We start from the raw sequence: 12,406 nt of genomic DNA, 5'->3' as shown, positions 1-12,406 counted from the left end.
GTCAATGGAAAAATATCCTCAGGTGAGGATTAACAACAAAAACAAAACATGGGAAGCTCAAGGGTCTCCTCTCCAAGGTGCAGGGGTAGGCTGTCTACTTACACTCCCATTGATAGGCGCACGTGTCCCTGGGCCTTGACGGACTCTGGCTGGGGGGGGCAGGAGCCAGGCTGAATGGGGGTGGCTCACTTCTTTTACTCCTAACAGATACGCAGCCCAAGAAAGTCCGGAAGGTGCCGCCAGGTCTTCCATCCTCGGTGAGTTGTGAGATGGAGTGAAGATCCCACAGACCACATGCCTCTCCTGCCCTCCAGGTTTGGGGGCTGTCCCTGCTGGAGGCCACACAATGTGTCACTGGGGGCACTGGGCTGTGCATGCTGCTGCAGCCAGGAACATGTAGACCCACATGGCCTCCTGAGTGTAGGCATGTGGGTTCTGGGGCAAAACCTTCAGCTAGACTGGTCAGTCAGCTGGGCTCTTGCCCCCAAGGACTCAGCTCTGACCAGAGACTACTTCCCAGGCGTTTGGGATCTTCCTGAGGTTTAGTCTTGATCCTCTTTAAGAAATCATGTCCTGTGATGTCTTAGAAAGGGTATGGCTGGGGTCCTGGGAGTGGGAGCAGGTGGGAGCACCTGACAGCCAGTTAGGAGGTCTCCTCCTCCGCCCTGTCCGCCCAGGTTTGAGCCACCCTATATCCCCATCTCATTGCCTGGAGGTTGGCAGGGTGCCAGGCTCAACAGATGGTGCTGGGCCATTCGAGATTTAATCATGGGAAGAAAAAGCAATTTGTCTGTTTCCTCAGTTTGGCTCTGCACCAGCCTTCAGGAGCCCTTAGGCCCAGGAGTCAGGCAGAGCCCCCACAAACTGACCTAGGCCAGAGGCTTGGGTGTTAGTTGACATTCGACAGCCAGGAGGCACAGTCAGGCTCAGTCATAAGACTTGACTCCTGGTATCATTTATAATGTCATTGACTCCCCATTTTCCTCACTTAAATCCCCACTCCAATTTTCTGGAGCTGAGAGCTCCCTGGGGCCCACCTTATCCTGCCAGTACTCTGTACCCCTTTTTCTAAACTCCAGTGTTGAGGCAGGCATTCCCTGTTGATCCCAGCACTTTCTCCTGGGCCCTGCCTTAGTTTTAGGCAGTGCCCAGGGACCAGAGTTGGCACTGATCCTAGAAGATCTTTGCTATCTCTCTGCCCTGGTTACCCTGGGTGGAATGTTAGTCCAGGACCCTGTCTCTGAGGCTTCTGGGTCTTGCATGTTTAGGGCTGAGGCCAAGGGAGGATCTAGCACTGGGCGGGGGGGGGGGGGGTGGCACCACAGCTGGGCTTTGATCAAAGGAGTTTGCTGGATTAAGGAGGGGAAAGGAATTCTGTGCAGGAGGTTCAGCTCAGAGAAATGGGGTGGTGAGATAGACTGCTGTCAGGTGGAGGACAGGACTGGAGAAGGGGCCAGCCAAGGGGTGGAGGGTAAGTTAGTCCCACCCCTTCTATCTGACCTTGTCCACCTACCTTCCCACAGGTGTACCCACCCAGCTCAGGTGATGACTACGGCAGGGATACCACCCCCTACCCATCTGCCAAGACCCCCAGCAGCACCTACCCCGCACCCTTCTACATGGCAGGTATATGGGGGCTCACCCAAGATGGCTGGGACAGGACCCAGGCCCCTCTGTCAGCTCATTTTACTATCTCCCCCTTTTTGCAGATGGCAGCCTGCACCCCTCAGCCGAACTCTGGAGCCCCCCAGGGCAGGCGGGTTTCGGGCCCATGCTGGGTGGGAGCTCATCTCCCCTGCCCCTCCCACCAGGTGGCGGCAGTTCTGTGGGCAGTGGTAGTGGCGGTGGGTTTGGCGGCCTGCACCAGCACGAGCGCATGGTAGGCTCCTGGATATGGGGCGGGGGTGTGCATTTGGATAGAACCCTATCTGACCCCATCTCATCCCCTCTGACCTCATCCCACCACAGGGCTACCAACTGCACAGTGCGGAGGTGAATGGTGGGCTCCCAGCTGTGTCCACTTTCTCAGCCCCCACAGCCACCTATGGCAGCGTTGCCAGCCACACGCCTCCTGTCAGTGGGGCCGAAAGTCTCATGGGTATGACCCCCTCACTCCACCCTCATGAGGCCCTTGTTATTAACAACGCCCTCCCTCTCCTGGGATCAGCTCTGGCTCCTCAGCCCCATTGTCCCATCTCTGATATTTGAAAATGGCTTGTTACCTTGAAACACTTCCCATTTAATTCCCCCTCCTGCCTTTTGTGCTATTGTTACTGTTTTTAATGATACTTATATTTTAAACTACACACACACACACACACACACACACACACACAAAGAAAATGGATCTTTGAGGAGTGCATTCCCCCACTTTACATTTGGGAAAACTGTAGCTCAGATTACATTTGAGAAAACTCCAGGGCCCACAGTCTTCCTGTCCCCAGAGCCTCCATGGAGGCAGGTGACGAGACATCAGGCAGAAACCAGACCAGAATCAGGGGCTGCCCAGTCCTGGGCTTGGTCCATGCCATCCATGCCTAGCAGCTGAGTTTAGAAGGGAACTCCCTGTCAGTTGGGGCATCCAAGCTAAGCCCAGGTACTGGGGCACCAAGTCCCTGAGGTTGGGTCTCACCTCTGTGCACCCACAGGCTCCCGAGGGACCACAGCTGGCAGTTCTGGGGACGCTGGGGGGAGCAAGGGTGGCTGGGCCGTGCCTGTGAGAGGCCAGCCTCTGACTGGCTGCCTGGTGGCCCTCTCTCTCTTCATCCCCATTGCAGATCTACTCTCCGGATCACTCAAGCAATAACTTCTCGTCTAGCCCTTCGACCCCCGTGGGTTCCCCACAGGGCCTGGCAGGTCTGTACAGGGAGAGGTTAAGGAAGGAGGGGGCTGTGTCTGCTGACTCCAATCTGGAGCAGGTGGGAAGGGGTCGACAGGCTGCATACATGAGTTAGGGAGCTAGACACACCACCTGCCTTGGAGTGTATGCTCCTATAGGCATCCAGGGAGGCTTCCAGGAGGAAACTTCTAAGCCAGGATTCTTAGGTCACGGCACAGGCAAAGGCCAGGAGGCAATACCCGCGATTTGTGTTGATGAGCATAAGGGGCACATGAGACACAGTTGGGCCAGGTCAGGGGCGCCCAGAATCAGAGCAGCCGATCTGAGACTCACCTGGGTGTTTGTCCACCCAACAGATATTAGTTGGGCACCAACTGTATGCCCCGTGCTTCCTCTGCCAAAGGGGTCAGGTCTTCTTGTTCCCCATTCCCTGCAAGGATGTACCTGATGAGCATCGGAGACGGAGGAGGGGGGCAAGGAGGAGTGAGAGCAGATTTCTGAAAGATCTGTGTGGCGTGGCAGGACTGGCAGGAGCTGGCCTCTAGGGCACCTACTGTGTGCCTCTGAGCCAGCATCCTTCCCTGTGGGGGAGGAGGGGTTGTTGATTCCGCATATGGGGAAACTGAGGCTGGGAGATGTGAATCTGTCTGGACCTGGCTAGATTTATGGCCCAGAACAGCTCTGTAGAAGTGGGCGCCCCCGTATGGCCAGCCTGAGTATCACATCTCTCAGTTTTCCCGTCCCTGCCTCCCCAATTCCTTCTTCCCTCCCTCCCTCTCTGGGTCAGGCTACACCAACATCCTGCTTCAAGTCCCCCCAACACCCATTCATGTGTCTCCTAACCTTTCCAGGGTCGTCGCAGTGGCCCCGAGCAGGAGCCCCCGGTGCCTTATCTCCCAACTATGATGGAGGTCTCCATAGCCTGGTGAGCTTCCTGCTTGTCTGGGGGGAGGATGTGCCTTTGTGGGAACACCCTGGGAAGGGGATGGAAGTGTTTGTGGACAAACACAGGATGCATGTGGAGAGCTTATTCCCGGAGCAGGGGAGGCAGCCCATGGGGGGCAGCTCAGCGTGTCTGCTGTGGCCATGTTTCATGTGACTTTGAAACTGAGTTCCATAGAGCCATTGGGTCTCATGTGACCAGCAGAATTTGCATTAGGACCTAGATGTCCTTTTGACAACAATGAACTTTGTAGTTAATATCTTGGGAATAAGGTCCAGCATTATCTCCATGTCCAGCCCAGGCTCATGTTTCAGGCCAGACCACACAGGGCTGGGTGGGGGTACTGGCAGCCAGGTCACTCACCCCCCACCCTCACAGCAGAACAAGATGGAAGACCACCTGGATGAGGCCATCCACGTGCTCCGTAGCCACGCCGTGGGTACCTCGGGTGACGTGCACGGGTTACTACCCAGCCATGGAACACTGGCCTCAGGCTTTGCCGGCCCTATCATGCCACTGGGTGGGCGGCACACCAGCTTGGTAAGTGCTGGACAGGGAGGGGCGAGGTGGGCAGTTGGTGGGAGCCTGGCCAACCCTGACTCACCCACTCCTGGTCTACAGGTTGGAGGCAGCCATTCTGAGGATGGCCTCTCGGGCAGTGGCAGCCTCATGCACAACCATGTGGCCCTCCCCAACCAGCCCAGCACCCTCCCCGACCTCTCTCGGCCACCTGACTCCTACAGTGGTAAGTCCCAGCATCGTGCCTGGGCAGGGCAGCCAGCACCTCAGAGCCATCTGTGCTCTGGCTCCTTCTATGATGCTCAGTCACTGAGCATCACTTCCTCTGGAAAACGGGTGGCAGAGAGGGTTTGTGACAGACTGCAGCAGCCAGGCCGGGCTGAGTGTTTATTCTCTGCTGGGCTTGGGACTATCCCGCCTCCATTTCCAGTTGAGGAAACTGAGGCACAGTGGGAACTGGGAAAGTTTTATGAGTGGAGGCCAGGCAGGTGTGGTTACTGTCAGGCACCTGGAGCCCTAGAAAGGGGGACAGTCACCGCCCATCTTCCAGAAGCAAGGTGGAGCCCAGTAGTCTTGGCATTGGCACGGGCGATGCTGTAGCCACCAGGGCCCCTGCCTTTTTATTGACTCACAGTGTAGTGAACTGAGCTCACCCAACAGGCACATATTCAGTGCCAAGTGTCTGGTGTTCCTCTAGGCTCTGGGGAATAAAACAGCAAATCCAACAGAGAAAGCCACCCCCACCCCTCCACAACCCTGGGAGGAGGACACAGATGAGTATCAGAAAATGGGGAGGGGATGCAGGTGGTTGTAGGTTTTTTAATTTTGTTTTAATATTTTTTATTGATTTTTAGAGGGAGAGAGAGACACATTGACATGAGAGCCAATCACTGATCAGCTGCCCCCTGCATTCCCACCACCGGGGATTGAGCCTGAAACCTGGGCATGTGCTCTTGACGTGGAATTGAACCAGCAATCTTTTGGTGCGTGGGACGATGTCAAACCAACTGAGCCACACCAGTCAGGGCTGGATTGTAGTTTTAAAGATAATAGGGGTAGCAGGGTTGTGACATATGAGCAGAATCAGGGAGGAGCAAAAGCAGGGGAGGCCTAGAGCAGAGAGGGGACAGGGAAGATCATGTGGGACCTTAGGCCACACAGAAGTGTTGGGCTTTTATTCTGAGGGAGATCAGATCCCTGGAGGGCTCTGAGCAGAGGAGGGACAGGACCAGACTGGGATACCCTTTGGTGGCTTTGGGGAGGACAGGCTGGGGAAAGGCTAAGGCAGGATCTCACTCAGATGCTCATTGGTGCCCTTTGGTGGCTGCTGCTGGGAGGACAGACTACAGGGACCACAGTGGGAGCCAGGGACCAGGGAGGAGAGTTGTGATGGTCCAGGAGGAATAGCGGGGGCAGGTGCTGGGCTTGGCCAGGGCGAAGTGGGTGGATTTTGGGTATTCTGAAGGCAGAGTCCACAGGACTTGCTGATGTGGAGGTGATGATGAAAGTTGGGTCTGGAGTTTAGAGTGAGGCCTGGGTGTCGTCGCATATGATGGAGTTCAAAGGCAAGAGCCTAGATGGGGCGCTAGGCAGTGTGTAGACAAAGCAGAGCCCGGCCAGGTGGGGACAGGCAGCTGAGAGAAGTGAAGGAGGGCAGACTGTGTCAGACACCAGAGTGAGGACTCGGACTACACTAACGGGGTCAGTGACCTGGGCAGGGGCAGCACCAGTGGAATGCTGGGGCGTCACTGTCCAGGGACAGGAGTGGGAGGGGGCGAGGTCTAGAGGGTTTTTTTCAAGACTGAATAGGTAATGTGTTCGAAGGTACTGGGGTCAGTAAGGGGAGGCCCTTGGTAAGCAGGACAGGTGTCCATTTGGTAGGAGGTCTTCACAGAGGAGAAGGCAGGAATGTGACAGGACTCAAAAGCACCCACCAGAGATCAGGGGCCTGGGTCTCATTATGGCCAGTTCCAGGATCAGTTGATGCTGGTGCTGCTGTAGCGAGGCCCAGTGAAGGTCCAGGGATCCCCCACCAGGCAGTGGCCAATCCCTGATTTCCACCTACCCCACCCTTATATCAACCTAATGAAAAATAAACGTCATGTGACACTAGTGTGATGTTGGTATGTGACAAGACTGCCTAACATACTAAGCACCCTGGGAACCACCATGCAACCCAAATTATAAAAAGCAGGGTCTCTCATACCCACCTGGGGACCCTCCCCATCCAGTCCCACCCCCAAAGCCAGCCTGGCTTTTAGAGAAAAAGTCAATGCTCTCATGTTTAACGTTGTCACTCCACACCCAGTTTCACCAGGAGGCACCTGGCAACGTTGGAACATCTGTGGTTCTCAGGGCTGGGGGGTGCTCCCTTGCATTGAGTGGATGGGGGCCAAGGATACTGCTCACTACCCCACAATGCCCAGGACTGCCCCACAGAAAATGACCCAGCCTCAGTGTCCACAGTGCTGAGGGGAAACCCTAGGCTTTTATGCGCAGATTCTTTCCCCTTCCCCTTGGCTCATCCATTGAACTCTGAGCTATTTCCTATGGTCGGCATTTTGCCATTTGCACCTCAGTGTAGTTAAGTTCAGTGTAACTGTTTTCCCAGAAACCATATATTTTGTTTACATGGTTTTTGAACTTTCAAAAATCAGCATCCTGCCAATGTTCCTTTGCATCTGCTTGCTTGCTCGTGCTGTCTGTGAGGTTGCCATCCTGCAAGTGACTAAGGATGGGCCCAGGCCGACCTAGGACGATAGGTCACTTCCCACTCTGCTTCCATCAGGTGCTTTCTGGAACATGTCTCCTGGTGCACATGTGCAAGAACTTCTCAGGTGTGGTTCCAAGTGTGGAATTTCTGGGTATGCACATGTCTGTCCACCTATTCCAGACAATGCCCAATTGTTTTCCAAAGTGGCTGTACCAATATGCTGTCAGAAGCAGTACTTAGAATTGTCAGGTCTCTATTCTGCTTAGTGTGTGTGATATGTAGCTCATAGTCCTCAAAATTTTTTTTTATTATTGATGTTCTGGGGGTGGGGAGAGGAGATGGAAGAATACTGATTTGTTGTTCCACTATTAATTGGTTGATTTTTGTATGTTCCCTGACTGGGGATTGAACCCAAAAGCCTTGGCACATCAGGACGACATTCTAACCAACTGAACTACCCAACCAGGGCCTCATTCGAAATTTCTTAACTTCTTGATGTGATAATGCAGGTTTCTATATAGCCACATCCGTTTCTGTGTCTGTGAAACACCTGCTCCATGCTTTGCCTGTTTCTCTGTTGAGGAATGTTCTTTTCCTATTGATTTGTAGGAGTCCGTTATATATTGTGGAGATCTAGCCTTTGCTGATTTATACGTGACAAGTATTTTTATCAAGATATCATAAAATATCTTATTTTCTTAGATATCCTAGTGATCTGAAATTCTCAATTATCGTACAACAGTCAAATTTATTGATTTCTTTTGGAAACAGTTCTTCAGTGCAGCGGTCGCCAACCTTTCAGACCTCATGGACCACCAGTGGTCCGCGGACCACCAGTTGGCCACTGCTGCTTTAGTGTTTACACATTCTTTCTCTGCCCCTAGACCACATTAAAACTCCCATGCCCTTCCTTCTAAAGGTTCCCTTTAATTTTGTCTGTAATTAGGTGCCTGTAGTGGTGAAAGGTAGATGGTTTGTCCCCCACTTTGCAAATGAAGGCCAGGAGAGCTCTCACCCCTCATAAGAGGACTTGCCAAGTGGCCCTGGAGGTGGCAGTACCCTAACCCTCAGCCTCTTGCAGGACTTGGTCACAGGGGCACCGCCTCAGGTACCAGTGAGATCAAGCGGGAGGAGAAGGAGGATGAGGAGAATGTGTCGGTGGCTGACAACTCAGAGGAGGAGAAGAAGGAGCTGAAGGCCCCGAGGATCCGGACCAGGTGCCAGCCCCTCCTCGGTCCCTACCCCACCTATCAGGACTCAAGCATACGCACACAGTGCTCACACCAGTGGCGTTCACACCGCGAGGCATCCGGCGGGCCCTGCGCCTGTTCCCCGTCTCACTGTCTCCCTCTGGCCCCCCGGCCTCCCCCACCCCCGTAGCCCGGAGGAGGACGAGGACGACCTTCTCCCCCCAGAGCAGAAGGCTGAGCGGGAGAAGGAGCGCCGGGTGGCCAATAACGCACGAGAGCGGCTGCGGGTCCGAGACATCAATGAGGCCTTTAAGGAGCTGGGGCGCATGTGCCAGCTGCACCTCAACAGTGAGAAGCCCCAGACCAAACTGCTCATCCTGCACCAGGCCGTGTCAGTCATCCTGAATCTGGAGCAGCAGGTGCGAGGTCAGTGGGGGCACCGCTCCCCTCCCGTCGCCTCTGCCCGCGCTCTCTCCTCCCCCCTCCTAGAGCCCGCCTCTCCGCAGTGACTGCCCCCTGCAGTGATCATCCTCTTCCAAGTCACTGTCTCACACCCCCCCGCGCCCCAGTGACCGTCCTCCCACCCTGAACCAGCTGCCTTCTGCCTGGCCCCAGTGTCCCCTCTGGAATGGGAGGATGAGACTCTGGACCCCTAATCCTATGGACCTTGGCACTCTGGCTCTAGGGACCCCTGCCCTTCCACCTCAGGAAAGCCCCAGAGCCTGGCCAGCAATGGCCTGTGGTCCCATTGGGCCCAGAGGCTGTCACTGTCACTCTGAGCAGACACCTCGTAGGACCCCATCAAACCCCATCTGCAGGTGGGGTTTAACCCCCTTTCCCAGGGCTGGGTGAGGATCTGGAAATCGCCCTGTCCCATCCCCCCTCCCACCCCACCCCAGGTGAATCCCCACTCCCACCAGCTGCTTCCTTAACTCCTCCCCGTCCTGCGCACCCATTAACCCTTTTTCTCCTGCAGCACTGTCGCTTGTACTGGAGCTGGGGCTCTGGCCCACCCTGCACTGTCCCCTCAGCTCTCAGGTTTCCGCATCTGCACTTGGTGTGGGCATCATGCCGTGTGTGTCCCCTGCATCCTCTTCTCTGCTCTCTGACTTCTGCGCTCTTCCCCCACCCAGCCTGTCCGTCTCTGCTTCCACCGGCAGCCCCTCCTTACCTCGCACTTGCTGCCCAAGCACCGGATGGCTAGTAGCAACCTCAGGCCCTTTCTTCCCTCAAAGCCACCTGTGGAGACTTGAGGGATGAAAGGGGACCGAGGAGCACCAGCCTCTGGGCCTGGCTGTCAGTTTGGTCTGCGCGCTTGTCCTGGGCTCCGGGGCCAGCAGGCAGGGTGAGGGCAACAGCCCCCCAGCACAGGAGCAGGACAGGGCACCGGAGGTCCAGGTTCCCGCATCTCGGGCACACACCATGTGCCGGGCCTTCATGTGTCTTCAGCTGAGTGTGGCAGGTGTCCTGATCTCAGTTAGCCCCAGTCCTACCCAGAAAGATACAGGCACAGAGTGAGGTCACTTAGCAAAGCCACATGGCCACCAGCTCCTCGGGGTGGGCAGGTGTCTATGCTTCCATTCTAGATTCTTATGTGGGCAATGGGCTCAACTCGGTGCCTGGCACACACAGTGCTCCATAAATTGGAGCCACCCTGAGGCCCTAAGAGCGGAGGCCCCAGGCCCAGGGAGCTAACTCTTCCACCCAGAGTCGGACCTATGGGCAGGGTTCATGGTGGGCACTCCAGGGCTAGCTGTCAGGGCAGCCAGAGTCTAGTGTGGGGGTCTTAGAGGGTGTGAACTGGTTGGCTCCTTGTGGGACTGAGTGTCCTGAACCATTCCCCAGTCCTAGAGGTCTCCCCAGGCCTTTGCCTACTGTAGCAGTCTCCTGATCCCCTCCCACCCGGCTTGTCAAGCCAGGCAGAACCAGCCCTCCCTCACCCAGGAGGTGACTGCTCTGAATGGGGAAGGTCGTCATCCCAGGAGGGCACCTGGCCTATCCTGGGGTATGTGGGATGGGCAAGCGATAGAAGGAAATCAAGGCCCACATCCATTCCCATGGAGCCTCCTGGGGACAGCTGGGCTTTGGCCATGTCTCTTGAACATGACCACACACATAGCCTTGCCTGGAACTGGTCACAGGCACACTGCTTATGGTTCCCAGTCCAGGAACACACTTTCATGGACATGAGCATGCACACACCAGGCACACCCACTTACCCTATGGTGTCCACAGACCTGCCCTTGCACTGCTGTGTACACACCCCCCCACACACACACACAAACACAGAGCCAATGGGTGCCCTCTCCACAACCTGGCCCTGCTCACCCACCTGCCTACTGTTCAGCCAACCCCTGCCCCCGCACATAACTAACAGAGGCCCTGGTGCTGTGACCCAGCAGTACGGAGGAGGTGCTGTCCCTGGAAGAGAAAGACCTGAGGGACCGGGAGAGGCGTATGGCCAATAACGCGCGGGAGCGGGTGCGCGTGCGGGACATTAACGAGGCCTTCCGGGAGCTGGGGCGCATGTGCCAGATGCACCTCAAGTCGGACAAGGCGCAGACCAAACTGCTCATCCTGCAGCAGGCCGTGCAGGTCATCCTGGGCCTGGAGCAGCAGGTGCGAGGTAGGCGCCCAGGCTAGGAGTCCCCACCCTATCCCCTTCCCACCTGCATGCCAATGGTGCTTCACTAGAGCCAGGTGTGCACTAGCTCCTGGGCTCCGTCCACATCTCAGGCTCTGATGTGCCCCAGAACACCCAACCTGTTCTTTATAATTTACAACGCCCCAGCCCTGTACGGCCTTCTCAGGGAATGGGAGGACAAGTCAAGAAATGGAGGCAGCCACATATGTGAGGGCCTTTGCCTCTCCCTCTGGCGCTCTGCCAGGCTCCCCACACCCCTGCCACCTCATGTTCTCCCTCTCTGGGGATCATCTCCCACAGTGCTCTCCCTCTACCACCAGAACGTAACCTCAACCCCAAAGCAGCGTGCTTGAAGCGACGAGAAGAGGAGAAGGTGTCAGGCGTGGTTGGAGACCCCCAGATGGTGCTTTCAGCAGCCCACCCGGGCCTGAGTGAGGCCCACAACCCTGCTGGGCATATGTGAAAGGTACGCCTCCGTGGGATAGTGACCTGACCTCAGTCTAACCTGGAATGGTCACACAGCGTGCCGGGTCCATCCTCAACGTGGGCTGGCCAGTCCACACCTCACATACACCTGTGGTCAGCGTTGAGCCAACACCAGCCTAAGGAGGCTTCAAGTGATGGAGGCCCTAGAGGTGACAGTGGGGTCCAGGAGCCTCCTGGGGACCCTGCTGTCCCCACCCCCAGGCCTCAGCTATCCCCACATGCTGGGACTTGCCTGATGGATCCTGAAATTGCATCTCAGCCTTGCTACACAAGCCCTGGCTGGAAGGAGCTTTCTTTTTTTCTTTTTTGGTAAAAACTGGAACACAAACAAGAAATATACACTTCATCAGAAAAAAAAAATGCCTTAAGTATAAAACATGGAGAAGTTATAACATATCACTCGTTGGAGAGAGACGCTGTGAAACTGGCTTGTTCTTCAGAAGCCACCAGCAACTTGTGCCTATGCCTGGTTTTTTTTTTTTAAGGAAAATAAAAACGCTAGTTATGAAATTTTTTTTTTAATGTAGAAGAAAATTAGCAAGGAGGATGCCTTTGGTTTTTTTTTTGCATATGTTTTGTAAGCAACAAATGTTTTGTATAAAAGTTTCGTGTCTCTTGTATTTCTGCTGCTGTTTCTAGAACTGAGCATTACATTTCACGATCAACCAGATTAAAAGTTATATTTAAAAGACCCCCACTGTAAACCTAAGGTCCCCCTCCCGTCCCGGGAGCCCAGCCATGGGCCACAGGGAGAGCAGGTATAGGTGGGTCTCATTTCTTTAGATGTTTGGGTTTTGCTTTCTTGCTTTGGAGTAAAGTGGGCCTTTCCCTGATGGAGACCTCCACACCCCACCCTGTCTCCCTCCAGGAGAGAGACACTGGAGGCGCTACCCTCCCAGGTGAAAATACCAAAGGTCCTCCTTCAGGTGTCACTCTGGACCCCAGGCACCTCCCCACATCTTCCCTGGAGCCCACAGTCCTCCAAAGTGGGGAGTTTTGTTACCCACATTCCAGGGCAGGAGGACTGCACTGTTGGAGCACGATGCTGTGGGTCTTTCCAGGCTCCGTGTCC

The 12,406-nt window shown here is 55.4% G+C and overlaps 1 protein-coding gene across 2 annotated transcripts in view; it reads left to right on the top strand.

Annotated features, from left to right (window-relative positions):
- Nucleotides 1–12,116, top strand: part of TCF3 (transcription factor 3) — a 33,996-nt gene extending 21,880 nt beyond the window's left edge. Inside the window, exons 7-18 of one of the 2 annotated variants that reach the window (XM_006764822.2) lie at nt 208–257; nt 1,524–1,626; nt 1,710–1,879; nt 1,969–2,098; nt 2,649–2,710; nt 2,778–2,856; nt 3,691–3,764; nt 4,161–4,322; nt 4,404–4,527; nt 8,096–8,231; nt 10,604–10,830; nt 11,169–12,116. In XM_006764822.2, the coding sequence (XP_006764885.1) occupies nt 208–257; nt 1,524–1,626; nt 1,710–1,879; nt 1,969–2,098; nt 2,649–2,710; nt 2,778–2,856; nt 3,691–3,764; nt 4,161–4,322; nt 4,404–4,527; nt 8,096–8,231; nt 10,604–10,830; nt 11,169–11,311 (1,460 nt within the window). In that variant the 3' untranslated portion in view covers nt 11,312–12,116. Of the gene's footprint in view, nt 1–207; nt 258–1,523; nt 1,627–1,709; nt 1,880–1,968; nt 2,099–2,648; nt 2,711–2,777; nt 2,857–3,690; nt 3,765–4,160; nt 4,323–4,403; nt 4,528–8,095; nt 8,232–8,394; nt 8,631–10,603; nt 10,831–11,168 lie in introns of both variants that reach the window. The other variant, XM_006764821.2, reaches the window with a different exon arrangement.
- The last annotated feature ends 290 nt before the right edge of the window (nt 12,117–12,406 follow it).

Source organism: Myotis davidii, unplaced genomic scaffold (assembly GCF_000327345.1).
Source record: "Myotis davidii unplaced genomic scaffold, ASM32734v1 scaffold198, whole genome shotgun sequence".
NCBI lineage: Eukaryota > Metazoa > Chordata > Mammalia > Chiroptera > Vespertilionidae > Myotis > Myotis davidii.
Note: the sequence above shows the minus strand (reverse complement) of the source record. Positions and strands in the feature narration are given on the sequence as shown.